The sequence below is a fragment of the Numenius arquata genome, chromosome 6 (assembly GCF_964106895.1).
Source record: "Numenius arquata chromosome 6, bNumArq3.hap1.1, whole genome shotgun sequence".
In the NCBI taxonomy this organism is placed as follows: Eukaryota; Metazoa; Chordata; class Aves; order Charadriiformes; family Scolopacidae; genus Numenius; species Numenius arquata.
Genome location: NC_133581.1, coordinates 1,605,621 through 1,632,547, shown reverse-complemented (window position 1 = coordinate 1,632,547; position 26,927 = coordinate 1,605,621). Strand labels below are relative to the sequence as shown.

The window sequence follows — 26,927 nt, the reverse complement described above, 5'->3', positions numbered from 1 at the left end:
GGGACGGGCCACGGGGACGGCTTTATTTGCTGCCGAGGAGAGGACGGGGGGGACGCTGCGGCCGGAACCCCCACTGCCCCAATGCCCTGGGGGTCTGGGGGGGGGGGGGAAGGGGGGACGGGGGTGCTCCGAGCCCCCCCCCCCCCCAGCACGGCTACTCCCCGGTGTCAACCGCGAAGGCGAAGGGACACAACTTGTACCCGGCGCCCACGTAAAACTTATTCTGAAATTCCACCCTGGAAGAGAAGGGGTGGGTGAGGAGCAAGGTCCCCGATCGGTCACCCCATCCCACCGGGCACCCCCCCCCGGGGGGGCTCACCAGTGCAGGCGGAGAGCGTGGAGGAAGGCGGAGAGCCCCTCCATCACCAGCAGGATGGCCACCGTCAGCACGGCGAAGGCGGCGAAGACGGGCACCAGCACCACGCCCCCCACGTAGCTCAGCCCCACGAAGCCGTTGCGCATCACCATGGTCCACAGGACCTCCGAGAGCTCTTTGTTGGGGGGGAGGTGGGGAAAGGGGGGGAGCGACACAGGAGGAGAAGGGGGTCAGGCTCTGCACGGTCCCCAAGGCTCGGGGGACATGGTGGGGGGGACAACTCACGGGCATGGGCCAGGCTGAGCGCCCAGAGGCGGAGGTAGGAGGCGGTGTTGGAGACGCAGCCCAGGCAGTACTCGATGGTGTGGATGGCCTGGTGCATGAAGATCTCGGCGAAGTCCAGGTGCTGCAGGGACGGAGGGGACAGGGGACATCAGCGGGGAACACAGCCACCCCAACCCCACCGCTCGAGCCCACTGGGCCAGTGCCCCTCACCTCGGCGTCGGGGCCGTGCCCCCCGCTCTCCACGTCCTCCTTGGTGGCGTTGACGGAATTGCCGGCCTCCTGCCCCTCCAGCAGCGGCTCCTGCTCCCCGGTGGCCACCGGCTGGATGGGGACATCACCGGTGGTGAGATCCGGCCGTGTCCCCCCCATCTGAGATCTGAGCCCCCCCCGCCGTCACCCCAGCCTTACCCCATGGTGGCCCGTCCTCGGGGGGCGCCGCCGGCAGCACAGGTAGAGCGGTGTCCCCAGGAGCAGGATGGGCACCGACGCCAGCGCCAGCACCACCAGCACGGTCTGCACTGCCACCTGCGGCACAGGGACACCATCCCCTCCAGCTGAGAACGGCCCCACTCGTGACACCCATCCCCACCTCACCAGCTTCCCCCCCGGGGCTCCCCGCTTGGGCAAAGAGAAAGGTCCCCAGTTGGGTGTCCCCAGTCTCGGTGGGGTGCTACCTGCCCCCGGTAGAGCGGGAGGTTGCCGGCGTTGGAGGTGAAGAGGAACATGTCGATGAAGTGGATGAGGATGCTGGGGGCCACCAGGGAGTCGGCGGCGCTGAAGGTGATCCACTTGTAGAAAATGAGGAAGACGAGGTAGCCGAAGAGCGCCAGGAGGAAAACCATCTCAGGCAGGAACTCCAGCACCAACCGGTGCCGCTGCTGGAAATGCCTGGGCAGGGGGACATCAGCCACGCTCAACCTCACATGTCCTCAACCACCCTACCAGCCCAGGTCGCCTTGGCATGACCATGGGTGGCCAGAGCCTGTGGGTGCAGCCACAGGGACTCACACATGGTTGAAGACCCCCAACAAGACGCCAAAGCCCATGTGCACGATGCCCAGCACCACCGACATCTTCATCTTGAAGGAGTTGAGGAAGTTGAGGTGGTTGGTGGCCAAGCTCCAGATCTGCCATGGACGAGGTGGGTGAGACTCTGGGCCACCCCACTGAGTGTCCCAGCCTGCCCTCTCCCCCACAGGACACTCACTGGGTCGATCCCGAAAGGATAGGGCCCTCGGAAGACACCGGTGACGTTGGGGTCCAGGGTGAGGGACGGGTGGGTGGCGAGGTAGGCAGAGCTGTGGGCAGAGCGAGGGGGTGTCAGCCCAGGTAGGGATCTGGGGAGGGGGTCACAGAGGGGTTGGGGGTCCCACCTCCAGGAGGAGTGGTTGGCCATGGTGGCCACGCTCCAGGCAGAGGGGAAGATGACGGTGGCTTTGCTGAAGCACTCGTTGTAGATGAAGCCGGTATAGATGGAGAAGGCCCCCATGAGCAGGATGAGGTAGCGCCCCTCGAAGAACGTCTGCCAGATCTGGTGGGGGCAAGGGGGGGGACAAACATGGCTCCCATGTCCCACACCACCTCCTCTGCCCCACGCCGTCCCCCTCCCATACTGTCCCTGTCCCACACCACCAGGCCCCTCCCACGTCTCCAACTCCATCCCACATCTCCAAGCCCATCCCACGTCCCCAACCATGTCCCACACCACCAACCCTGCCCCAAACTGTCCCTGTCCCACACCACCAAGCCCATCCCGTACCACCAATGCCATCCCACGTCTCCAACTCTACCCCACATCTCCAAGCCCACCCCATGCCCCCAACCATGTCCCATACCACCAACCCTGCCCCATACTGGCCCTGTCCCACACCACCAGGCCCATCCTGCACCACCATTCCCATCTTATGCCACCATCCCCATCCCATGTCTCCAACTCTACCCCACATCTCCAAGCCCGCCCCATGTCCCACACCACCAACCCTGCCCCATACTGTCCCTGTCCCACACCACCAGGCCCATCCCGTGCCATGAACTCCATCCCACATCTCCAAGCTCACCCCACGCCTGCAAGTCCACCTCGCCCCCGATCATGTCCCACACCTCCGAGCCTGTCCCACACCTCCAACCTGGCCCTCCACCACGTCCCCCTCACCTCGTTGCTGGCCTGTCGCAGGCTGGGGCTGTTCTCGTACACCACCATCCAGAGAGCGAAGAGGAACATGAGCAGCCCGTGCCCCACGTCCCCAAACATGATGGCGAAGATGAAGGGGAAGGTGATGATGGCGTAGGGCGCTGCGGGGACACAGGGACCGTGTCACACGGGGCTCCCCTTCCCCAGCCCTGGGCTGTGGGAGGTGGCCAGGGGTTGGGTCTTACCGGGGTTCACCTCCTGGTAGCTGGCCACCCCGTAGGCGTCCACGATGCTCTGGAAGCCGGCGGTGAACTTGTTGGTGCGGATGAGGGTGGGGGGACTCTCCGAGGTGGGGATGCGCTGCACGAAGCACTCCACACTCGAGCCGCTCTTGTACTGCGGGGACAGCACCTGGCACCTGACCCACCGCACCCCTCCCACCCAGCACCCACCCCACCACGGCAGGAGGACACGGGGACAACGAGCCACCTCTGGCATCAGGACATGGGGGCACCAAGAAATCCCTGGCATAAGAACATGGAAGCACCACACAACCCCTGGCACGAGGACATGGGGACCATCAAGCAACCCCTGGCATGAGGACACGGGGACCACCAGGCAACCCCTGACACGAGGACACGGGGACCATCAAGCAACCCCTGGCACGAGGACATGGGGACACCAAGCAAACCCTGGCATGAAGACATGGTGGTGACCAAGCAAACCCCAGCACAAGGACATGGGGACACCAAGCAACCCCTGGCATGAGGACAGGGGGACACCAAGCAAATCCTAGCACAAGGACATGGGGACACCAAGCAACCCACCGATCCCTGGCGCAGGGCGTCCTGCACTTGGGTGAGGTCCCTCACGGGGCACCAGACCTCGGCGATAAGGCACTTCTGGGTGACATCCAAGCTGCACTGGTTGAGGACGAGGTAGATGGCCTTCATCTTCTGCACCTGCACCCTCCAGGTGGGCAGGGCCACCACCACCTTGTCCAGCACCTGCGCCAGGTACTGCTCCGTCTCCTCCAGCACCTATGGGTGCCCAGCATGGGTCAGGGACATGGGGGGTCCTGGTGTGGCCCCCTGGTGTCCCCTACGGTCCCCAGCTCACCACGCTGAGGTCCTGGATCTGGCTGTGCAGCCCATTCATGGTCTCCTCCCGACTGGCCTCGCTCTCCGGGTAGGGATAGACGTGGCAGTGGAAGCTGGGACAGATGGATGCCACCACATTGCAGGGTGCCAGGGCTTCCCAGGGTGGCCCAGCACGTCCCCATGGGGTGGGGTCCGGAGTGGGGCTCGCTAAATAAACCTCTCCATGGTCAGACATGTGGCGTGTGGCCACTGGCTCACCAGTCCGAGATCTTGCGGATCTTCTGCCCGATCTGCTCGCCCCAGTAGGAGATGAGGAAGATGACCCAAGTGATGGTCTCGCCCTGGGGACACCACCGCAGCTCATGTCACCGTCAGCCCCGGCTGTCCCAGTCCCCCTTCCCTGCCGGCCCCCAGCCCAGTGACCCGCTCACCGTGGCTGGGTCCTCCATGGGCTCAGGCATCTCCACGAAGCTGGCCACCAGGTAGCCACGGCAGGCACGCCACAGGAGCCGCTCGAAGGCACTCACTCGCCACGGGTGAATGACACCGGCCACGAAGCTGTGGGGACGGGCACGGTTCCGCTGCTGCCCCTGCCCCATGGCCAGGCCCCTGCCCCATGGTTCCTCCCCAGACCTCCTCCTACACCTGTGCCCCATGGCCACGCCACTGCCCCACAGCCCACCACCAAGCCTTACCCATGATTCCTGCCCCATGGCCACACTGTTGCTCCATGGTCCATCTCCAAGCCTTACCCCACAGCTTTCCCAGCTGCCCCATGGCCACACCACTGGCCCATGGGTCTTCTCCAAGCCTTACCCACCATCCCTCCCCCATGGCCATGTTGTTGCCCCGTGGCCCATCTCCAAGCCTTATCCTACAGCCGTGTCCATTGCCCCGTGGCCACACCACTGCCCCATGGGTCACCTCCAACCCTTATCCCATAGCTCTCCCAGCTGCCCCATGGCCAAGCCACTGTCCCACGACCCATTTCCAACCCTTACCCACTATTCCTGCCCCACGGCCATGCCGTTGCCCTACAGCTCATCTCCAACTCTTACCCTACAGCCGTGCCCATTGCCCCATGGCCAAGCCACTGCCCCACGGCCCATCTCCAACCATTTCCCTACATCCTTACCCACAATTCCTGCCCAGTGGCCACACCACTGCCCCATGGCTCATCTCCAACCATTACCCTACACCCTTACCCACAGTTCCTGCCCCATGGTCATGTTGTTGCCCCATGGCCCATCTCCAAGCCTTATCCTACAGCTGTGTCCATTGCCCCATGGCCACACCACTTCCCCATGGCCCATCTCCAAGCCTTACCCTACACCCCTATCTGCGATTCCTGCCCCATGGCCATGTTCTTGCCCCATGGCCCATCTCCAAGCCTTATCCTACAGCCAGGCCCATTGCCCCATAGCCAATCCCCTGTCCCACAGCCCCCTTTCCGCTCGCCTGCCCCCCCCCCACCAGCCCCACTTACTTGATCTTGCGGTCCAGGTGCTGGTGCACGGAAGGGTCGAGGATGGGCTCACGCTCGGAGAGCGCCCGTGGCCGCGCCGGGGAGCCTAGGGGGGCCTGCAGCGATGGGGAGCAAAGAGATGAAGTGGTTTGGGGTGCCCTGAGTGGAAGGGACTGGATTTGGGTGGTTTGGGGTCCTCTGGGTGCAGGGGTTTGGGGTGCCACGGGTACAGGAGTTTGGGGTAGGGTGGGTATTTTGGGGTGCAGTGGGTGGTTTGGGGTGCCCTGCGTGCAAGGAACTGGATTCGGGTGGTTTGGGGTGCTGTGGGTGCAGGGGTTTAGGGGGCCATGGGTTGCAGGGGTTGGGTGCAGAGGAGTTGGGGTGGGGTGGGTATTTTGGGGTGCCCTGGTGCAGGGGTGCGGTGGGTGGTCTGGGGTGCCCTGGGTGGAAGGGACTGGATTTGGGTGGTTTGGGGTGCCGTGGGTGGAAGGGACAGCATATGGGTAGTTTGGGGTGCTGTGGGTGCAGGGGCTTGGGGTGCTGTAGGTGCAGGGGATGGGTGGAGGGGAGTTGGGGTGGGTATTTTGGGGTGCAGTGGGTTGTTTGGGGTGCCCTGGGTGCAAGGAACTGGATTTGAGTTCTTTGGGGTCCTCTGGGTGCAGGGGTTTGGGGGGCCACGGGTTGCAGGGGTTGGGGTGGGTATTTTGGGGTGCAGTGCATGGTTTGGGGTGCCCTGGGTGGAAGGGACAGCATTTGGGTCATTTGGTGTGCTGTGGGTACAGGGGTTTGGGGGGCCACGGGTGCAGGGGATGGGTGGAGGGGAGTTGGGGTGGGTATTTTGGGGTGCAGTGCATGGTTTGGGGTGCCCTGGGTGGAAGGGAAAGCATTTGGGTGGCTTTGGGGTGCCGTGGGTGCAGGGGATGGGTGGAGAGGAGTTGGGGTGGGTATTTTGGGGTGCAGTGGGTGGTTTGGGGTGCCCTGGGTGGAAGGGATAGGGTTTGGGTGGTTTGGGGTGCTGTGGGTGCAGGGGTTTGGGGGGCCACGGGTGCAGGGGACGGGTGGAGGGGAGTTGGGGTGGGTATTTTGGGGTGCAGTGCGTGGTTTGGGGTGCCCTGGTGGGAGGGACAGCATTTGGGTGGTTCGGGGTGCTGCGGGCGCAGGCGATTTGTTCTGCCCCACATCCTGGGGGGGACGAAGCGGGGCGGCGCAGGGTGGCACCCCAGAGGGGGGAACACGACGGGGGACGCACCCCCGCCCACACACACACACACACACACACACACACATACAACCGCCCCCCCCCCCCTTTTTAGGACCCACCGGCAGGCTGGTGAAGCGTTGTCCCTCGCGCAGGACGTGGAGGTACTGGCGCAGGTCACGCAGGCGGCCCCGGAGGGATGCTCGGTTGCCGCTGACCTCCCGCAGCTCCCGGGCCAACTGCTCCGACTGCTCCTGAAGCCGCAGAGCCTCCCGCGCCAGCGGAGCCCGGGGGGGGTCCGGGCAGGGCCCCAGCACCCGCCCCGCGCCCCGCAGCTCCTGCTGCAGGAAGGCTGAGAGAACCGGGGTCAGACTTTGGGGGGCACACCCCACACCCCCCCCCAAATTCAACCCCCCCACACAAATACACACACCCCCCCCCCCCCAAATACACACACTCCCCCCCAAATACACCCACCCACCCCCCAAATTCAACCCCACCCCCCCCCCCCCCAACTAAAGCCAGCCCCCAGCACTCACTGAAGGTCTTCTCCATCTCCTCGCAGCGCCGCACCTCGCCCACGAAGCGCCGCTGGAAGGCGCTCACTTTGGGGTTCAGCTGTTGGGGGGCAGAGGGTTGGGGGTCAGGGATGGGGTGGGGGGGTGGGGGTTCAAGGCAGGCAGCCCCAGCATCACGCCACAGCCCCCCCCAGCATGTGGGGGAGAACAAACCGCCTGCACCCGCAGCACCCCGAACCACCCAAATGCTGTCCCTTCCACCCAGGGCACCCCAAACCATGCACTGAACCCCAAAATACCCACCCCAACTCCCCTCCACCCATCCCCTGCACCCATTGCACCCCAAACCCCTGCACCTAGAGGACCCCAAACCACCCAAATCCAGTCCCTTCCACCCCAAACCACCCACTGCACCCCAAAATACCCACCCCGCCCCAACTCTTGCACCCATGGCACCCCCAAACCCACCCAGACCAGTCCCCCTGCACCCCCAGCACCCCAAACCACTCAAATCCAGTCCCTTCCACCCAGGGCACCCCAAACCACCCACTGCACCCCAAAATACCCCACCCCAACACCTGCACCCATGACACCCCAAACCCACCCAAATCCAGTCCTTTGCAGCCAGGGCACCCCAAAACAACTGCACCCACCCCTCCTTGCACCCAGGGCACTCCAAACCCACCCAGACCAACACTTTGCACCCACGGGACCCCAACCAACCCCCCTGCACCTGCAGCACCCCAAAATCACCCAACCCATTCGCCCTGCACCCAGGGCACCCAAACCCACCCAGATCAACACCCCTGCCCCTGGGGCACCCCAAAACAACTGCACCCACCCTTCCCTGCACCCAGGGCACCCATGGGACACCAAACTCACCCAGACCAACCCTCCGGCACCCAGGGCTCCCCAAACCACTCACCCCAACACCCCTGCACCCAGAAATCCTAAACCCACCCGGATCAACCTCCTGCACCCAGGGCACCCCAAAACAACTGCACCCACCCCTCCCTGCACCCACGGCACCCCAAACCCACGCAGAGCAACACTTTGCACCCACGGGACCCCGAGCCACCCAGACAAACCTCCCTGCACCCAGGACACCCCAAATCCACCCAGATCAACACCCCTGCACCTAGGGCACCCCAAAACAACTGCACCCACCTCTCCTCGCACCCAGGACACTCCAAACCCCCCCCAGACCAACACTTTGCACCCACGGGACCCCGAATCCAACCCTGCACCACTGGGACCCTAAAACAACTGCACTCCCCCCATAGCCCCCCCCCCCCCCCCCCCCCCTTTCCCCCAGGTCCCCCACGTACGTCCCTGAACTCCAGTAGCCCCCGCTCGCCCAGTTCGCTGACGCAGCTGTAGGCCGAGGCGGACTGGAGGAAGAGCTGGGCCAGGCAGACCTCCTCGCTGCGGAACAGGGAGCCCATGGTGGCCACCGGGGCCACCGGCTCGGGCACGGCCCTGGGCTGCGGGGGGGGGGCGACAGAGCAGGGAAAGGGGGGGTATCAATGAGGATGGAGGGGGGGGGGGGCAGTCCAACAGGTCTGGGGGTCACCCCGGGGGGGGGGGGGACCGGCCACTCTCCCTGCAGCCGTGGCCAGCGGCAAGTGACCCGCCCCAGTCACACGCCGCTTTTCCCAGCACTGAGGTTGCAAAATACTTTCCACACACACACCCCCCCCCAACTATACTTATTTCCGCCCCCCCCCCCCGCTCAGCTGCATCTGAGTCAGGGCCAGCGCATCCCCCCATGGGGACCGCACCGGGAACCGGACACCCCCCCCCCCCACCTCCCACCTCTTTCCACCCGGGATCCACCGTCCCACACCCCCCCCACACACCCCCCCCGTCCCTACCCGGCAGCGCGGCCGGGATCGGCACTTCCTCTTCCCCAGGAAGGGCCCGGCCGCGGGGAGGGACCGGCCGGAGGAACCCCCCCATCTTCCCCGGCATCGCACCCATTCGGGAATCCCCCCCCCCGCGACACCATCCCCGGCCGGGGTCCCTCGGAGCCACGACCCCCCCCCGCCTTCATCCCCCGAGGAGCGTGGAAATGGAAACCATTCCCCCCCCCCCCCGCTTCCCCCCAGCCCCGGGAAAGCCGGTACCACCGGGACCCCCCCGCTCCGTGGCTGCCCCGGGAAGTAGGGGTACGGGAGTGACCCCCCCGTGGCTGCAGGCAGGGGTATCCCCTCGCTGGGAGGGGGGTGGGGGGTGGGTAAGCTCTTCCCCCCCACAAAAAAAATCCTCCAGACCTCCCCTTATTCCTGCCTGCCCCCCCCAAATCCTCCAGACCTCCCCTTTTTCCTGCCTGCCCCCCCAAAATCCTCCAGACCTCCCCTTATCCCTGCTTGCCCCCCCAAATCCTCCAGACCTCCCCTTATCCCTGCTTGCCCCCCCAAAATCCTCCAGACCTCCCCTTAACCTGCTTGCCCCCCCAAAATCCTCCAGACCTCCCCTTATCCTTGCCCGCCCCCCCCAACTACCCTCCTCATCCCCCCCATCCCACCCCTTTCCCTATCCCACCCCTTTCCCTGCCACAGAGGCCCCCCACACACACATTCCTGTGCCCCCACCCCAATGCAGCCAACAGCATCCCCAGCCTGCACCCCCAGTGCTCCTCAAGACGCAATCACGCACCCCCAGGACACCACCCACCCCCCCCCAGCATTCAACCCCTTCCCCAGTGCCAGAAAGGAAGAGACATGGAAAAAGCCGGAGCTCCGGGTTAGGAAGGGGCCGGTGCCCGCAGTGTGGAGGGAGGGTGGCAGAACCAAACACACCCCCCCCACAGACCCTTTATTTGGGGTGAGGGGGGGGAGAGGAGAGGTGCTGACGGGGCGGGGGGGGTCCATCACCGGTAGAGGTAATCGGCCTGGATGTTGGCCGCAATCTCAGCCTCCCACTTGTCGCCGTTGTTGAGCAGCTTCTCCTTGTTGTAGAGCAGCTCCTCGTGCGTCTCCGTGGAAAACTCAAAGTTGGGGCCCTGCCGGGATGGGAGACGATCACCCCGCAGGGGCTCAACGGACCCCCACTACCCCAAAAAGGGGAAGGGGGTGGGGGGGGGGGTATGTGTCTGTGTGTGTCTCTGCGTGTGTGTGTGTCTGTCTGTCTGTGTCTGCGTGTGTGTCTGCGTCTGCGTGTCTGTGTCTCTGCATCTGCGTGTCTGCGCGTGTGCCTGCGTCTGCACGTGTGCGTGTCTGCGTGTGTCTGCGTCTGTCTGCGTGTGTCTGCATCTGCATGTGTGCGTGTCTGCGCGTGTGCGTGTGCGCATGTCTGCGCATGTGCGTGTGCGTGCGTGTCTGCGTGTGCATGTGTGCGTGTGTCTGCGCCTGTGTGTGTGTCTGCGTGTGTGTCTGCGTCTGCGTCTGTGCGTGTCTGCGTGTGTCTGCGTCTGTGCGTGTCTGCGTGGTGTCTGCGTGTGTGTCTGCGTCTGTCTGCGTCTGCGTGTGTGCGTGTCTGCGTGTGTCTGCGTGTGTGTCTGCGTCTGTCTGCGTCTGCATGTGTGCGTGTCTGCGTGTGTGCCTGCATCTGTCTGCGTGTGTCTGCATCTGCGCGTGTGCCTGCGTGTGTCTGCGTGTGTGTCTGCGTGTGTGTCTGCGTCTGCGCGTCTGTGTGTGAGTGTGTCTGTGTGTCTGTCTGCGAGTGTCTGTGTGTCTCTGTGTGAGTGTGTCTGTGAGTGTGTCTGTGTGTCTCTGTGTGTGTGTCTGTCTGCGAGTGTCTGTGTCTGTGTGAGTGTGTCTGTGTGTCTCTGTGTGAGAGTGTCTGTGTGTGTGTGAGAGTGTGTCTGTGAGTGTGTGTGTGAGAGTGTGTCTGTGAGTGTGTGTGTGAGAGTGTCTGTGTGTCTGCGAGTGTCTGTGTCTCTGTGTGAGTGTGTCTGTGTGTCTCTGTGTGAGAGTGTGTCTGTGAGTGCGTGTGAGAGTGTGTCTGTGAGTGTGTCTGTGTGTCTCTGTGTGTGTGTCTGTGTGTGAGTGTGTCTGTGTGTCTGTCTGCGAGTGTCTGTGTCTCTGTGTGAGAGTGTGTCTGTGAGTGTGTGTGTGAGAGTGTGTCTGTGAGTGTGTGTGTGAGAGTGTGTCTGTGAGTCTCTGTGTGTCTCTGTGTGTGTCTGTGTGTCTGTCTGCGAGTGTCTGTGTGTCTCTGTGTGAGTGTGTCTGTGTGTCTCTGTGTGAGAGTGTGTCTGTGAGTGTGTGTGAGAGTGTGTCTGTGAGTGTGTGTGAGAGTGTCTCTGTGTGTGTGTCTGTGTGAGAGTGTGTCTGTGTGTCTCTGTGTGAGAGTGTGTCTGTGAGTGTCTCTGTGTGTCTCTGTGTGTGTGTCTGTGTGTGAGTGTGTCTGTGTGTCTCTGTGTGAGAGTGTGTCTGTGAGTGTGTGTGTGAGAGTGTGTCTGTGAGTGTGTCTGTGTGTCTCTGTGTGTGTGTCTGTGTGAGAGTGTGTCTGTGTGTCTCTGTGTGTTGTTGCCCCACACCTCTGCGCCCCCCTCCTCCCCCCCCCAACCAACTGACCTCCACGATGGCGTCCACGGGACAGGCCTCCTGCAGAACCCGCAGTAGATGCACTTGGTCATGTCGATGTCGTAGCGGGTGGTTCGGCGGCTGCCGTCGGCACGGGGCTCGGCTTCGATGGTGATGGCCTGTCACCACGACCAGGAGATGGGGACACACACACACACACACACACACCCCACCATCACCTCCCGCTCCGAGTTGGGGGGGACACACGCACACACGCACCGTATTCCCCCTCCCCGCGCCGGGGAAACCATCGGGAGGAGGATGAGGGTGGCTGAAGGCTGACCTGCGCCGGGCAGACGGCCTCGCAGAGCTTGCAGGCGATGCAGCGCTCCTCCCCGGAGGGGTAGCGGCGCAGGGCGTGCTCCCCCCGGAAGCGTGGGCTCAGCGGACCCTTCTCAAAGGGGTAGTTGATGGTGGCCCGGCCTCCCGGAAAAGGTAACTCAGCGTCATGGCCAGGCCTGGGGGAAAGAGGGAGGCGGGGAGGGGGGGGGGGAGTTTGGCACCGCGGGGGGAGGTGGAAAGGGGTTTGTTCCTCGCCTGGAGGAATCCCAGAGGGATGCGGGACTCACCCCGGAAAAGCTCCGTCCACAGCAGGGTCTGGGCAGCCCGGTCGGTGATGGAGCGCATGTCCATGGCCGGCTCCTGGACATTGACGTACTCTGGGGGGGGAGAGGGAGGCTGTGCCCACCCCACAGAGCAGGGCTGGGGGCGGGAGGGGAAAAGCCGTGCCCACCCTCCGGAGAGCTGGGGGGGGGAAAGCCATGCCCACCCCACAGAGAGGAGGGGGGGAGAAACCGTGCCCGCCCCATGGAGCACAGGGGGGGGGGAAATCCATGCCCACCCCATGGAGAAGAGGGAGGGGAAAGCCATGCCCACCCCACAGAGCCGGGGCGGGGGGCAGGGGAGGGAAACCGTACCCAACCCATGGAGGGTGGAGAGGGAAGTTGTGCCCGCCCCACGGAGCAGGGCAGGGGGGGAAAGCTGTGCCCACCCCACAGAGCAGCATGGGAAAAGCCATGCCCCATGAGCAAGGGCAGGGGAGGAAAGCCGTGCCCACCCCACGGAGGGGGGGGGAGGGAAAGCCCTGCCCACCCCACGGAGGCAGCCCCAGGGCAGGAGGCAAGGATGGGGGGGGCTGCGTGCCCCCTACTCACTGTAACAGTCCCTGGGGGTGGTGGTGCTGAGGGGGCGCAGGTAGCCCAGGGGGGCGGGGGGGCCTGCGGGAAGGGGAGAGACGGAGAGAGAGAGGCGTGAAGGGGGGTCCAGGGTTGGGGGGGGGGGGGGGGGGGGGGGGGGGGGGGAGGGGGTGCCCGGCGTGGCCCTCACCTGCGCAGGCAGCGGTACAGCAAACGCAGCGCCGCCATGTCCAGTCCTGCCGGTGGCAGAGGGAGGGCAGCGTGTCACTCGCCGCCAGCCCCCAGGTGACAGGCCAGCAGGCAACCCGGGGTGGGGGGGTTGGTGTCTGCCCCCCCCCCCCCCCCACTGCCCACAGGGGAGCCAGGAGTCCTGTTCCCCCCCTCCATCTCCTTCAAGGGACCCAAGTGTGTCCCCCAAGGGATCCAGATGTCCTACCCCCTCCCAAATAGACCCAGGCATCCTGTTCCCCCCCCCCTCCCCCAAGGGACCCAAGTGTCCCCCCCAAATGGACCCAGGCATCCTGTTCCCCCCCCCCCCTCCCCCAAGGGACCCAAGTGTCCCCCCTAAAATGGACCCAGGCATCCTGCTCCCCCCGCCTCCCCCAAGGGATCCAGGTGCCCCCCCCCAAAAAGGGCCCAGGCATCCTGTTCCCCCCCCAGACTCCCCCAAGGGACCCAGGTCCCCCCCAAATGAACCCAGGCACCCTGGCCCCTCCACCACCCCCCCCCAACAAGACCCAGGCTGCCTCCCCCGCCTCAGGGGACCCCAAAGTCCTGCCCCAAGCCCCCCTCCCCACTCTCCAGCACCCAAGTCACAGCCCCCCCCCAACGCCCAACAAGGCCCCAGCCGCCCCATGTGTGTGACCCCACAGGGAGTCCCAGGCGTCCGGGCTGCCCCCTCTCCCCCAGACGGGATCCGGGGGCCACGACAAGCCACCGGGGGCCACCACAGCCCCCTCCCGAGGGCCTCCCCGCCGCCCCGGGGCCACCGGCCCCCCCCCCCACTCACCTCCCCCAAGGACCCAGGCGTCCTGACCCCTGGCCCGCCCCCAAGGCGCACTGCGCATGCGCGAAGGGGCACGGCGCAGGCGCAGAGCGGCGCCGGGGGTCACGGGCCGGGGAAGGGGCGGGCCGCCGCGTTGTGGGCGTGGCCTGGGTAGCGGTGGGCGGGGCAGGCCGCGCCGGACTCGCTTTCCATTGGTGAGAGGCCGCCGGGGGTGGGAGGGAGGGGGGCGGGAGCTTCGTGGATTGGGCGGGGCGGTGGCGGGACGGCGCGTCGATTGGTCAGACGTGAGGCGGAGGGGCGGATTCCGAGCGTAGGCGGAAGCGGAAGTGGGTGTTTGTTGCGGTGTGCGGTGTCGGTAGCGGTTCAGGTGGCTCTGTCTGGCAGAGCGCCGAGCCCCGGGGCCTGGCACCGCCCCGGGGGAGTTCATGGCAGGAACCGCGACTCCAGGCACAGGAGAGTCCGAGCTCTGAGCCCCGGTACAGGCCCTGGGGGCGGCAGGGCCGGCACCGGTACCAGGTGTAGCCCGGGAGGCTCTGGGGAGGGGTTCAGGGCCAGCACCGGGGGCTCAGCCCCGAGCAGCAGGGACCCGCTGGGGGTGGCCGAACAGGGAGGGGGTGAGCACCCACCGGACACCCCTTGTCTGCCTCCTGCCTGCTGCCGGGGGCACACGGGGATGTGCCTGGGGGGGGGACATGGGGGCTCTCTCCATCCGTGACCAGGGACAAGGCCGAAGGAGCAGCCCCCGCTGTGGCTGTGGCTGTCCAGGCCCAGGATGGGACTCAGGCTGAGGGGGATGCCGCTCCCCCCCCCCCCCAGCTCCGCACCTTCTTGCAGGAGGAGAAGACGTGGAGGGCTGGCTCCTGGGCGTTAGTGAAGGTGATGATGGTGAGGATAGGCCTGAAGATCTCCTCCTCCGTGATGGGGTTGTCCTGCTGCACGTCCTCTGGCACCAGGGGGGCTGTGGGGAGAGAGCCGAGCCCGGGCTGCCTGGCTGGTGGTCACCAACCGTGTCCTGTGGGACCCCCCAGCCCTGCTTTGGGCCCTCCTCCTGTGAAGTAAAGCTCAGCAAAGAGCATAAACCACATTGTACTGTAACCCAAAGTAATTTATTCCGATTAAAACTTACTTATTTAAGCTAAATAACGAATATCTCTTGACAGTGGGTGCTTGTGGATGAAGGCTGAGTCTAGCTGTGTCGCCTGCCATGGAAGGATGGTGTGAGGGACACCTGAGTCCCACCTCACATGTCCCTGGCCAGTCACCGCCCTGTACCCAGTTCTTCTCCATGTGCTTGTCCCTGTCCAGGTGCTCACATTGTTGAGCGTGTCGTTGAGTTCACTCCTGCAAACGGAGATCTTGGAGACCCCTGGCTTCAAATGGCAGCTCGGGACACAGAGGAGGTCATCATGGCCACTCCATGATGGTTGTCCTCACAGGGGTCAGTGCAGAGTCTCCTGGCAGCTATAGCAAGACTATAGAATGGTTTGGTTTGGAAGGGACCTTAAAGATCATCCAGTTCCACAATGGGGGGACACCTCCCACCAGATCAGGTTGCTCCAAGCCCCCTCCAACCTGGCCTTGAATCCCTCCAGGGATGGGGCAGCCACAGCTTCTCTGGGCAACCTGGGCCAGGCTCTCACCACCCTCACAGCAAAGAAGTTCTTCCCCACATCTCATCTCCATCTCCCCTCTTTCAGTGTCAAACCCTTCCCCCTCCTCCTAGGGCTCCCCTCCCTCATCCAGAGTCCCTCCCCAGCTTTCCTGGAGCCCCTTGAGGGACTGGAAGGGGCTCCAAGGTCTCCCCGGAGCCTTCTCTTCTCCAGGCTGAACCCCCCCAACTCTCTCAGCCTGTCCTCCCAGCAGAGGGGCTCCAGCCCTCCCAGCATCTCCGTGGCCTCCTCTGGCCCCGCTCCAACAGCTCCATGTCCTTCTGCTGTTGGTGGCCCCAGAGCTGGAGGCAGCACTGGGGGGGGGGGTCTCCCCTGGGACAGAATCCCCCCCCCTCACCCTGCTGGGGATGCAGCTCAGGATGTGGGGGGCTTAATGGGAACACGAGCTCTCAGTGTCTTAAAAACACAAGTCCGTGACTCTGCTCCGTGTGGCTTCCTGCTCCCAAAACCGAAAGCATTCTCCTCACCGTGCTTGCTGGGTTTGAGGAGATCTGTGGTTGCCCGTGTCTAACGGCCTCTGAGCTGAGAGCTCCAGAGCTGGAGGCACCACCAGCTCCACCAGTCTCACCAGCGCAGAGACATGACAGTCTCTTCTGGGGCAGACACCCTTTGGCTTTGCAGTTGCATGGACAAGTGGGACAGCCACACCTCTGGTGTCCTACCCGTGTCACAGCACCCTGCCTGGCCCCAGGCCACCCCAAGCCAGCAGTAGAAGGTTGTGGTTGAAGACATGGATTTGGTATCTCAAGATATGTGTCTGGCTACACCAGACACGGCACGATGCGGACACGGCTCCGGATGTGGAGATGGAACCAAGGGCCCCAAATTGCTCTCAGCGAGGGCTTCCCCAGAGCAAATCCATCCTGTTCCTCTGCAGCCAGAGGGAGCTGCTCTATGGACAAAGCCACCCCATTCCCTTCTGCCCCTGCAGCAGGTGGGGGAACCCTTTCCCTACCACAGCCAGGCCCCCAAGCTGGTGATAGAGCATGCTGACATGTCCCTCTGCTCCCCAGGGATGGTGCACCACGCTAGGTGGGACATGTCCAACAGGTTTTTGTTCTTGAGAAGCAGCAGGCTGGGTTTGACTTGGTTTCTCCAGTTTTGAAGCACAGGGTGGCGGTAGTGGGGCTGGAGGAGAGGAGGAGAAGCGGGGATGGAGCAACAGAGGCCAGAAACCCACCAGGATGGAGCCAAAGCAACCAGGACAGAGGAGAGAGGGGCTCCGGAGGACAGCACACCCCAAAAATGCTGCAGGAGAAGACCTCCTGTCCCTGCTGGCACCTTACCTGTCCCTCTCCTCCTGGTTTGTGCTTGCTCCAAGGTCTCTTTTGGATTGCTGAGGAGATTGTGAGATCCCATGAGAGATATGGGAGGGCGTGGGGCAGAGGAAACTGGGATCATCCCAGCTCAAGGATTTGGGAGGACAACGTTGGTGTGGACCTTCTCAGGGGAAGGTCCCCAAGGTGGGAGGTGACCACCAGCATCACTCCGGAGCCCTTCCACCCCTCTGCTGTGGTGGGGCCAGCAGTGATGGAGCAGGAGGCTGATGGCACCCAGTGTGGGTGGAACGCATCAAGCCATCAAGGTGGCTGTGGGACCTGCCTGGGGAGATGTGGGGCACAGCAGACGTGTGGGGCAGGCAGAGAGGCTGAAGGGAAGCACACGGGAGGCCACCAGTTGCAAGGAACCACCTTTCATTGCATGTGGTCACCATGACGGGTGGCAGGAGACCCTCAGAGCAGGGTGCAGGCACCTTTGCGCTTCACCTCTGAGGCAGCCCGGACCATCCCCAGCTTCTGCTGGCTGTAGGGTGGGTAACGCAGGGCATTGAAGACCTCCAGGCCCATGTTGCGGTGCAGGCAGCCCCGGTGGTGGCTGAAGGTGTCAAAGGTGAACTTGCCATGGTACATCCCCAGCCCGCTGCTCCCTGCAACACACAGCACAAGTCCCCCCGGTTGGTGGCAGGATCTGGCCATCACTTACCCACCGTTTTGGAGCCAACGAGCCCAAAACAAAGCGATGGAGACTCTTTGTGTCCGTGGACAGCACCATGTCTTCATCCAGCTGCTTTCTAACACCAAGGTTGGTGGAAAAAGTTGGCCATGGCCAAGTTTCCCCAGAAAATGATCTAAAGAAGACCATGGAAGTGGCCTAGACGGACACCCAAATGGGGATTGAGGGATGTTTGGAGGAGGAAGACTGGGTTGGGAGGAGGAAAAGTTCCCAACAACCCTCTCATCAGTCGGGATGTCACCATTTCAGGTAACAAGTGTGGCCCCGGTGCAAAGCTCACCACGTTGAACGCGGCTCGAGAAAAATGTGGATAGAATGAGAGTTTCGCAAAACGTCATCTTCCCAACAGGAGGGAGGGAGGGGACCAGGAAAGGCATCGTGGCAGAGAAGAGGCAGCGAGAGCCTCCAACCCTCACCCTCCGGGGAGGAAGCGGTGCTTTAACCCACCCTGAAACAGCTCCACCTTGTTTAACGGGTGCCCTTGAGGACACTGGGAGATGTGTCCCCGTCTTCCACGGATGCTTAAGCACCTAAAACGCTCCTTAAAGAAAAAAAATAGTTTTGTTTTTATATCTTTAACTCTTCTTTCGCAGGTGCTTCCTGCATCCCCTCTCAAGTTCCTGTTTTCTTTTTGCTCTGAATCTGAAAACCTTAGCGATTAAAAAAAAAAAAAAAAACCAACAGAAAACCCACCTATTTTTGATGGCAAAATCTCAGCCAAGCTACTGGGAAGGGCATCACTGAGGGTGTGGTGCTGGAGAGGGCAGCAGCAACGAGATGTTCCCACCGTCGGAGCATCCCTACCCCAGGGACACCCCTCCAAAACATGTCCCCTCCATCCTGGCTCCAGCCCCACCACTAGCAAGACTCCAGGAGTGGAGAAGGGAGATCGTGGAGGGGGCTTTGGTGAGGATGTGACCTATCTCCGAGGATGGGTGAAATGACTGTTGGGAGGGGAAAGCTGGCCAGGAGCTGGCAGAAAATAAGGAAATCCATCCCTGGGCTGATAACCGATGTGATAAAATTCTGCCAGTCAGCTCCAGCCGGTCGGTTTTCCTGATAAAATTGAAGTCCAGGTCAAGTTGATGAGTCAATGTTTGGTATCTCATGGCGTCAGCAGCCCCGGGATGAACGGAGGTCACTGGATGCCTCTTGGCCAACTGAGTCTCGGGTGGAGGACAGGAGCCAGTTTTCCATGGTTGTGGAAATCGTCTGATCAAAAGTGGGTGCCTCCATCGCTCCTTCCTCTCCCGGGGGAGAGAGAAGCACTTTCTGGACATGGTGTTTTTTTCAGCCCAAGTCAACATCCAGAAGAAATACAGCCCCAAAGTGCTATTTCTGCCCGTGAGCCGTGAAATGCCGTGTCATGGGGGTATCGTAGTGACTAAAGGTTTCCCTGGATTCAAGGAGAGCCTGGAATGTATGGAGTCCAGCACCTTTTGCCGGACACCTGGGACCCTTCTGGCTTAGCAAATCATCTGAACCAGGAAGGGATGGAAGCTGGAAGGCTTTCAGGAAGGAATATGGTGCACGCTTGCCCTGTTCCTACTCATGCATCTGCCTGGGGTTGTGGTGGGAGGATGCAGAACCAGACACAGCTGTGTTCCGAGGTCTTCAAAATAACAACAGGATGGTTTTCCAGCTGATGCTCTGGATAGAGAACATCCCATGGGAGCTCAGAATCACACACATCATCTGAGACAGGAGATGTCACGACTTGGAGCTGACATCAGAGGCGTTGGAAAAGGTTGGAAAAGACCTTTGAAGATCATGGCGTCCAGCTCTAAACCCAACGCTGCCAAGTCCACTCCTCCCTCAACACCACATCTACACGGCTTTTAAGTACCTCCAGGGGTGGTGACTCAACCACTTCCCTGGGTGGCCTTAATTTCCTTCCTTCCTTCCTTCCTTCCTTCCTTCCTTCCTTCCTTCCTTCCTTCCTTCCTTCCTTCCTTCCTTCCTTCCTTCCTTCACGTCTCTGGGAATTCTTGCTGGTGACCTCTGTAGATAGGGAGAAGATTCCCACCCTGCAGGAAGTGGAGCCACAGCCTCCTCAGCTGCCCTTCTCCAGCGGGAAACCTCAGCGAAAGGTTCAGAGCAAAATGTAGACCTTTCTCAGGGTCTGCTGGTTTGCAAAGGCTTTGTGTGAAGCAGCAGGAAGGGCCGTGCAAAATGGCACGTGTAAATCAATTTGCCTTAAAAACAGCACCCTCGGGTGATTTGCAGGTTCTGAGATGGGACGATGGCAAGGGCTTCTTGAGTTTTTGACCCTCATCTACGTCCCCTACTCTTGACTCCTCAACAGGTTTATGCAATATAGGTCTTTGGGAGTTTATACAAGGGAACGTGTCTACATTTGGGAGTCTGAAATGGAGATCCACGAAAAACTGAAATTCTGAGTTCCTGAAAACCATGGATAAATGACAATTTCCATGTTTTCTCCTACATGGCAGTGGGATGGGGACAGGCTGGCTGCTGGCACCCTCCAGAGGTACTGCACGTGGAAAGGAAGGTCTAGAGACGTTTCTGTGGTGGCCACATTCAAAATTTCCTGCCTTTGGAGCAAGATGTTTCCACATCCCCAGGGAACGCTGTGGTTGGGATGGCCAACACGGAGAGAAGAAACCTCACAGTGCTCAACACGTGTCCAGCAGACACAGGGCTGCAAAGCCCGAGAGCTCAGCCATGGTTCAGTGAAGCCAAGGGCTTCTGGTGGGATTCCATCTGGTGCAGAAGGATTTCCCCACAGACCACTGAGACCTCAGGACATGAGGGCTCAGGTTTGGGTGCTCCATCTCCCCTCAGAGCCTTCCTCCCCATGGTCAGCACAGCTCGGGCACTGTGGGGAGGATCACACTGGCCCAGGGGGCAAGTAGATTGAGGGCTTTGGACCTACCGATGCCACCGAAGGGCAGCGAGGTCAACGTCACGTGCATCAGGGTGTCGTTGCCGCAGAAGCCACCACTGCTGGTCCTCTCCAGGACCTGGTTGACCACCTGGGAGGGAAGCAAAGGAGATGGAGGTGCATCTTGCGCCCTGTTCCCACACCTCCAGCTGCAATCCCTCCCCCACAGCCAGGGCTGCCTGCCCTAAAGAAGATTTTTGGAGCATGAACATGGCTGAGAACACCTGTCAAGGAGCTCAGGGCAAGCGTAGCCCTGGCTTCAGGCAGCCTGTGGGTTCTACCTTGCTGTTGGAGGAGAAAGCATACACAACCAGCGGCCGCTCGCGGCTATTGATGAAGTCAATGGCTTCATCCACGTTGGCCACAGTGATAATGGGCAGGATGGGGCCGAAGATCTCCTCCTGCATGATAGGGTCTGAGGGCTCCACGTCCACCAGCACCGTGGGAGCTGCGGAGAAAGAAACCCCAAGCACAGAGGTTGGAGGTGACACCTTGGTCCTCTCCTCAAGTCCCATTCCTCCTTTAAGCCAGGACACCTCGCCAAGCTCCCCGATTCCCCCTGCAAACCTTCCCTCAAGGCCACTTCCATCCAGAAACCTCCCCCCCCGCCAGGTTGGGAGACCCTCTCCAAAATTCAAGCCCACTCTGTGCAAGGATGAAGACTTCTGCGAAGTCCATGCCCTCACCGACGTAGCGCTGGGCCTCGTCCGTCTCTCCTCCGATGACCACTTGCCCGCTGCACAGCAGCTCCTGCAGCCGCCGGAACTGCTTGTCCCCCATGATGCGGCCAAAGTTGGGGGACTCCTGAGGGTTGGAGCCATAAAAATCATTGACGACTTTGCTCAGGGCCACCAGCAGCTTCTCCTGCATCTCCGTGCTGCAGAGGACGTAGTCGGGGGCGATGCAGGTCTGTCCCGCGTTGAAGAAACGTCCCCAGGCCACCCGCTGGGCCACGATCTGCACGTCGCAGGTGTCAGACACGTAGCAGGGGTTCTTGCCCCCCAACTCCAGCGTCACCGGCGTGAGGTGCTTGGCAGCCGCCATCATGACGATCCTCCCCACAGAGGGGCTGCCTGTAGGACAGGAAAAGATGGGTCATGGTGAGGATCCCACCGGCCACAGCCCATCTCATGGCCTCAGCCTTATGAGGAGCCAAGGCCAGGGAAGACATGTCAGGTCAAGCATTGGAAGAGGCTGCCCAGGGATGTGGTGGAATCACCATCCCTGGAGGCGTTTAAAAGAGCTGTAGATGTGGAGCTGAGGGACGTGGTTTAGTGGTGGCTCTGGCAGTGTTGGGTTGATGGTTGGACTTGATGATCTGAAAGGTCTCTTCCAACCAAAATGATTCTATAAGTCCCACTCCTCCAGCTCCTCCAGCACCTTCTCCAGCTCAACCGTGACCTCCCCCAGCTCAGCCAGGACAAAACCCAGTTATGGTTATTAGTTCCTCAGACACTTTGGTGGCAGATCCTCCAACAGACCCTGACGCCACATTCCCCATCCCCTCCCCTGCCTGCTCAGAGGGCAGGGAAGGAGTCCTGCTTGCAGGCAGCTGCCCATCATCTCACGTTGGATGAGCCACAGTGCGATCTCCAGTAGGAAACCCCCTTCCTCATTCCACAAAAACCTCCATGGTTTTTGCTCTGGCCCACCAGACGTACCAGTGTAGAAGATGTAGTCAAATTTGTTCTCCAGCAGCCTGGTGGTCTCCTGCACGCCAGCGGTCACCACGGCAAAGCAGTCCTGCAAGATAAGAGGAAGGGTTCCATCCCATCACCATCTGCCCAGGCCACTCTGTCCCTGTCCCCACCAAGACCATCCCAGGCTGCCGGGTGTGTGGACACCATGGAGGAAGGAGGAACCTGAGACTGTGGATAGTGTGGGGATGGTGTGGGCAAGGTAGGGTTGGGAACACCATGGCTGTGGGGCAGGGACAAGGACAAGGACAGGGAGAGCTTCTTACTTTGTCCAGGTAACTGGGCAGCGCTTCAGCCACCAGCCTCTCGGAGTTCTTGGTCATCTCCGAGGGTTTGACGATGACACAGTTACCTAAAGGGAGATCAATAGGACGTCAGAGCAGTGACACGGTGACAGCCAGCCCTTCTGGCACCCTGGCCTGGGGACAAGGTGCCCTCTACGGTGTCTGGCACTGGGCCAGGGGACAGGTTGGGCTCCCACCGGCAGCGATGGCCCCGATGAGGGGCACCAGGACGAGGTTGATGGGGTAGTTCCAGGGCGCGATGATGAGCACCACCCCATAGGGGTCCTTGCGGATGAAGGCCGAGTCCAACCGGGTCGCCTGCAGGACACCCACCACATCAAGAGTGCTTTGTTGCACCACCATCTCCATGCCCACATCCCACCCACCTCTGCCCTGGTCCTTCCCCCGATCCTTTCCCTCATCTGGTGAGGGGTCTGGAGAACATGTCCTGTGAGGAGCGGCTGAGGGAGCTGGGGGTGTTCAGCCTGGAGAAAAGGAGGCTGAGGGGAGACCTTCTCGCTCTCTACAACTCCCTGAAAGGAGGGTGTAGCCAGGGGGGGTCGATCTCTTCTCCCAAGGAACAGGCAATGGGACAAGAGGAAACGGCCTCAAGTTGCGCCAGGGGAGGTTTAGGATGGATATTGGGAAAAATTTCTGCACTAAAAGGGTTCTCAAACACTGGAACTCCAAAGGGAAGTGATGGAGTCTCCATCCCTGGAGGCATCTAAAAGCCAGGCAGACATGGTGCTGAGGGACGTGGGTCAGTGGTGGTTTGGGCAGCGTTGGGTTGATGGTTGGACTCAGTGATCTGAAAGGTCCCTTCCAACCTGGACAATTCCATGATTCTACGGTTCTCCCATCTCCCCCTGTACCGTGTTCTTGACCACGTGCTCGTCCTTCATCCAGTGGGACAGGTTGTTCAGCGTCTCATGGAGCTCGTTCTTACAGAGGAGGATCTCGGAGAATTCAGCTTCGAAGCGGGGCTGGGGACACAGAGGACCCCGCGTGTCAGCTCGGCCTGTCCTGCAGCTCTTCTCCCTCCCATGAGTATTATTTTACCCGGGATCTGAGGACCCTTCACGTCCCGTGGTGGACCCACACTTTGCTCTCACCCCCCAGCTGCCCAGCACAGCCCGCCCTGGGGAGGGGGCTCACTTGGGGTTCATGAAAATTAAGTATTTGGGGAGAAGAGGGGTCTGTGAAGGCAGTGGTGGTGGTTTTTTGGGGGGAAGAAAAGGCTGGTCTGGCGTTTGAGTCCTCTTTGAGAGTAACTCAGGCAGGAATCTGCAAGGATTTGGCCCCATAAATAAAAGCCCAGAAGAGATCTGGGTGCAAATCCCCCCGCCAAGCCTCCGTTGATTTTCCCACCACGGACTTCTCACCAGCATGGGGACAACACCCATGCTGTGGTCCGGCTCTACCAGCATCTCCTCACCTTCCATCCATGGGAGACACCTCAATGTTTGTCCTTACAGTTGGGTTTCTCACCCAGGAGTACGGTGGAAGGTGAGGTGGACGGGGCCCGGTGGGGAAGTGGCAGGATCGTAGGATAAACCCAGCGGTTCCTGGGGGATCTCCACCACCCAGGTGTTAAGATTTGGGAGGAAATGTGGGAGAAAAGGGAGTTATTCCCATTTTGGAGCCTGTTGGTGCAGGGTTTTTAGACGGGGTGAGCTGGGAAAATGGGGAGGAGATCCACCACCGAGCCTAGGACAGGGGGAGAGCAGGAAACAAAGGTTCCCAGAGGTTGGGTGGTCACTGGGAGAGGAAACCCAAAAAGTGGAGGAATTTGGGAGCAGGGCCGGCGTGTGGCTCAGCATGATGTCACGAGGAGAAGCAGGATCAAGGGGGAAGCTGGGCTGCCCCTCCAGGCAGAGAGAAAGCAGATAGCACCAGTTGGACGCCCTCTTCCAAGGAAAAGGGAACCTCAGGCAGATGAGGAAGCATGGCCAACCCTGATGACGGCTACCAGCCCGCTGCGGTGGCCATTGGGGCCAGTGGGGTGGCTTTGGGTGGGCTGGTGGCAGGGGATGCAGCCCAGGCAGGAGCTGAGCCCCGCGGGGGTTTTTCCGAGGTGACACCAGCACAGACCAAGCCTGGTACCTCACCATAGAGTAGAAGAAAAGAAGAAGCAGAGACCCAGCGCCCATGGAACGTGTCACAGGAGGTGTCCAGCGTGTCCCCAAGAAGAAACTGGGCGAACCACAGGCAGGAGGATGCTCTGACGGCCTCGTGTGGGAGCACAAATCGCTCTCCGGGGACAGGAGCAGCAGTAGATGTTCGGGGATCTCATTTTTCCTTTTCCCGGGAGTCACGGAAGCATCATGACGGGGCAGCTCACCTTGCCGGGTGGCCCAGGGCCACCCCCAGTGTCACGGCAGCGAGTGTGGAGCCCTCACAGGGCTCTCACCATGGATGGGGAGGCAGCTCCCTTGGCTTCCAACAAATATTCGGGAGTATCGTGTGTATTTGGCCTGTTTCTGAGCGTCCTCCAGTGAGCCTGGGCTGGACGCACCCGTGGTCTCAACGCAATGCTCCATCCCCGGGTCCATGAACGAGCTGTGGGGGTTCGTTAAGCCCTAGTTATCACCGGGGGCTTGGGGACAACCCTCAGAGAGGTGCTGCCGGCCCGGGCTTGGGGTGGGCAGGTGAAGAGGAAACCACGGAATTAAAGAAAAAATAATAAATTCCTGACTGTGCTATTGTGAAATAGTTCGGTTTTGGACTAACCAAGATGTGAGATCCCAAATTTTGCACTGCGTTGTCTTGGGCTCCTCGGCAGAGGCTTCCACCTGGGATTTGGCCCTTGGGAGCCACCGCTGGTTTTCTTATCTCATGCGGAAGGTCAGATGGGCAAGACCTTCACGCCAATGGCCACCAGCCACGGCCCAGGCTACCACAGGGAGAGGAGGAGCACCCAAGGGTGGAGGAGCTGATGGGGAATGGGGTGAAACGCAGGACACCTCTCCCTAGCGGGATGAGGGATTCCCTGGGTCTCCTCTCGGCACTGGATCTGGCTGCTTAAAAATAGGGAAAATATGTGGATCCCCTCAATCTGGAGGGCAGTAGGGATGGGGAAGGTGCCCAAAGGGAAGTTCTCAACTAGGATGGAGAAGAAAAGATGATGACTCCTGCGTGAGGCTCTGGTTGTGGGCAGATGAGCTCGACCAAGGGGGAACTATGGGGCTGGTGGGGCTGGAAGGGGACATCTCCTGAGGGGAGAAGTCTCTTTGGGGACTTACGGAGATGCAGGGGACGGGTCTGCTCTGCCTCTGCTCTTGGTGACCCTGATGTAGGTGTGAGGGAAGAAGCAGAGAGGGAGGGGACGATGCAAAGCCGGGGGTGTCCTGTCTCCGAGCTGGACCTGCGTGAGCACCCAGAGAGAGGAGGGGACATTTGGTGGAAAACCCAAGGCAGGGAGCACACGGAGAAGGGTGACAGGAGCCAGGGATGGACCTGGCCAGAAGAACTGAGGCTGACGGGTTTGAGAATGACTAATTACACCTGGACGCTCCTCACAGCCCCCCCTCTGCCCACCCCGGGGGCAGGAACGAGCTCTGGAGGAGATGGGATGGGACAAGCTCCAGCTGGGTTTTGCTTTCGCTGCTTCCACCCACGTCCCCTGGCCCTGAGGCCACGGTGGGGACGGTGACAAAGCTCCTCTGTTGGGGCATCACCTCAACCCTCTGCATGACACCAGGAGCCGGCAGGGCCCTGGGCAGCCCCTCGGCCCCTCCAGCTTCTGTGTCTCCCTGTTCCCAGCCCCCCCTGCCCCCCCCTCACCTTGCCCATGTCCAAGGCGGTGGCCTCCAGGATTTCCTGCTTCTTCTCGTCCAAGAAGCGTCCCAGGGCTTCCAGTTGGGCCACCCGGAATTCCATGGGTCGCGTCTTCCCCGAGAGCCAGGTTGCCCTCAGGCGGGTCACCAGCTCCGCGTAGGGGTTCTCGCTGCAGGGACGGGGACATCAGAGGGACCCTGTCCCCATCAGAGGGACCCTGTCCCCGTCCCAACCCCTCGCCCTCCCGTTGAGGAGCCCCACATCGTCCCAGCGTCACACCCACAGCCCTGGGGACAGGGCAGGGCGTCCGGACCCCCTCCTCTCCCGGCCACACGACTCTCACCTGGCGGCGTCGCCGTCCACGCTCCACTTCCCACCACCACCATCATCATCCTCCTCGGGGGCTTTCCTGGCCCCGCTGCCGGGGGGCTGCTGCATTCCAGGCTGCGGGAAGAGGCTGCCACCGGTCTCCAAGGAATCCAAGGGTGCCTTAACTCGGAGGAGGTGGCCTCGGGGAGGAGGGCGGCCAGGACCCTGCCCGTGGGGCTGGCAGGGGTGCAGGCAGGGGTGCAGGCAGGGGTGCAGGCAGGGAGCCACCAGCTGCAGCCCGCTGCTGCGGAGGAGGGAGGCTGCCGGCTTCCTGTTCGGTCCCCTTGGCTGCCCGGCCCCTGTCACACGTCACCGCTGGCTCCGCTCCAGCCCAAACCACTTGGGATGCAAAACGCACCCCGAATCCAGCCCCCCCCCCGGGCACCGCGCTGTCACGCAGCCAGGCAGGGGGTGAAGGAAGGGGACACACACACACACACACACACACACACGGTGTGGCTGAGGGTGTCACACTGTCACAGCCACCGGGCAGGGGGTGACAAAAGGGAGGACACAACCGCCCAACGGTGT

The 26,927-nt window shown here is 61.7% G+C and overlaps 3 protein-coding genes across 3 annotated transcripts; all 3 read right to left on the bottom strand.

Moving 5' to 3' along the window:
* Positions 1-2: 2 nt before the first annotated feature.
* Positions 3-8,458, bottom strand: TCIRG1 (T cell immune regulator 1, ATPase H+ transporting V0 subunit a3). Its single transcript, XM_074149213.1, has 19 exons — positions 8,342-8,458; positions 7,035-7,113; positions 6,618-6,847; positions 5,319-5,413; positions 4,264-4,390; positions 4,091-4,173; positions 3,852-3,945; positions 3,560-3,772; positions 2,978-3,128; positions 2,754-2,893; positions 1,975-2,132; positions 1,809-1,899; positions 1,610-1,728; positions 1,276-1,489; positions 1,010-1,126; positions 812-922; positions 602-722; positions 320-491; positions 3-236 (listed from the first exon to the last, which is right to left on the bottom strand). Exons 1-19 carry the CDS (start codon positions 8,456-8,458, stop codon positions 155-157), a joined length of 2,514 nt encoding a protein of 837 aa, XP_074005314.1. The 3' UTR covers positions 3-154.
* A 1,302-nt stretch (positions 8,459-9,760) lies between these two features.
* NDUFS8 (NADH:ubiquinone oxidoreductase core subunit S8) lies at positions 9,761-12,903 on the bottom strand. Its single transcript, XM_074149240.1, is given in 9 exon segments — positions 9,761-10,017; positions 11,531-11,562; positions 11,565-11,658; positions 11,823-11,957; positions 11,960-11,997; positions 12,109-12,198; positions 12,694-12,756; positions 12,866-12,876; positions 12,878-12,903. Coding segments are annotated over 9 exon segments (621 nt in total). The 3' UTR covers positions 9,761-9,885.
* Positions 12,904-16,283: 3,380 nt separating this feature from the next.
* LOC141465660 (aldehyde dehydrogenase family 3 member B1-like) lies at positions 16,284-26,638 on the bottom strand. Its single transcript, XM_074149216.1, has 10 exons — positions 26,371-26,638; positions 26,034-26,196; positions 23,123-23,233; positions 22,448-22,568; positions 22,233-22,318; positions 21,931-22,012; positions 20,956-21,342; positions 20,551-20,717; positions 20,261-20,360; positions 16,284-17,278 (listed from the first exon to the last, which is right to left on the bottom strand). The coding sequence occupies exons 1-10, from the start codon at positions 26,463-26,465 to the stop codon at positions 17,085-17,087; spliced, it is 1,506 nt and encodes a 501-aa protein (XP_074005317.1). The 5' UTR covers positions 26,466-26,638; the 3' UTR covers positions 16,284-17,084.
* Between the last annotated feature and the right edge of the window lie 289 nt (positions 26,639-26,927).

Bases quoted from the DNA above. Each gene is read 5' to 3' on its own strand.
- LOC141465660 (XM_074149216.1), bottom strand. From the start codon at position 26,465: ATGCAGCAGCCCCCCGGCAGCGGGGCCAGGAAAGCCCCCGAGGAGGAT. The intron at 22,569-23,122 runs GTACAGGGGGAG...GGTGTCCTGCAG, and splicing joins AGCACGTGGTCAAGAACACG to GCGACCCGGTTGGACTCGGC. The intron at 20,361-20,550 runs GTAGAACCCACA...CTTCCCTCCCAG, and splicing joins CTTTCTCCTCCAACAGCAAG to GTGGTCAACCAGGTCCTGGA.
- TCIRG1 (XM_074149213.1), bottom strand. From the start codon at position 8,458: ATGGGCTCCCTGTTCCGCAGCGAGGAGGTCTGCCTGGCCCAGCTCTTC. The intron at 3,129-3,559 runs GTGGGTTGCTTG...CTGTCCCCGCAG, and splicing joins ACGCCCTGCGCCAGGGATCG to TACAAGAGCGGCTCGAGTGT. The intron at 237-319 runs GTGAGCCCCCCC...CTTCTCTTCCAG, and splicing joins CACGCTCTCCGCCTGCACTG to GGTGGAATTTCAGAATAAGT.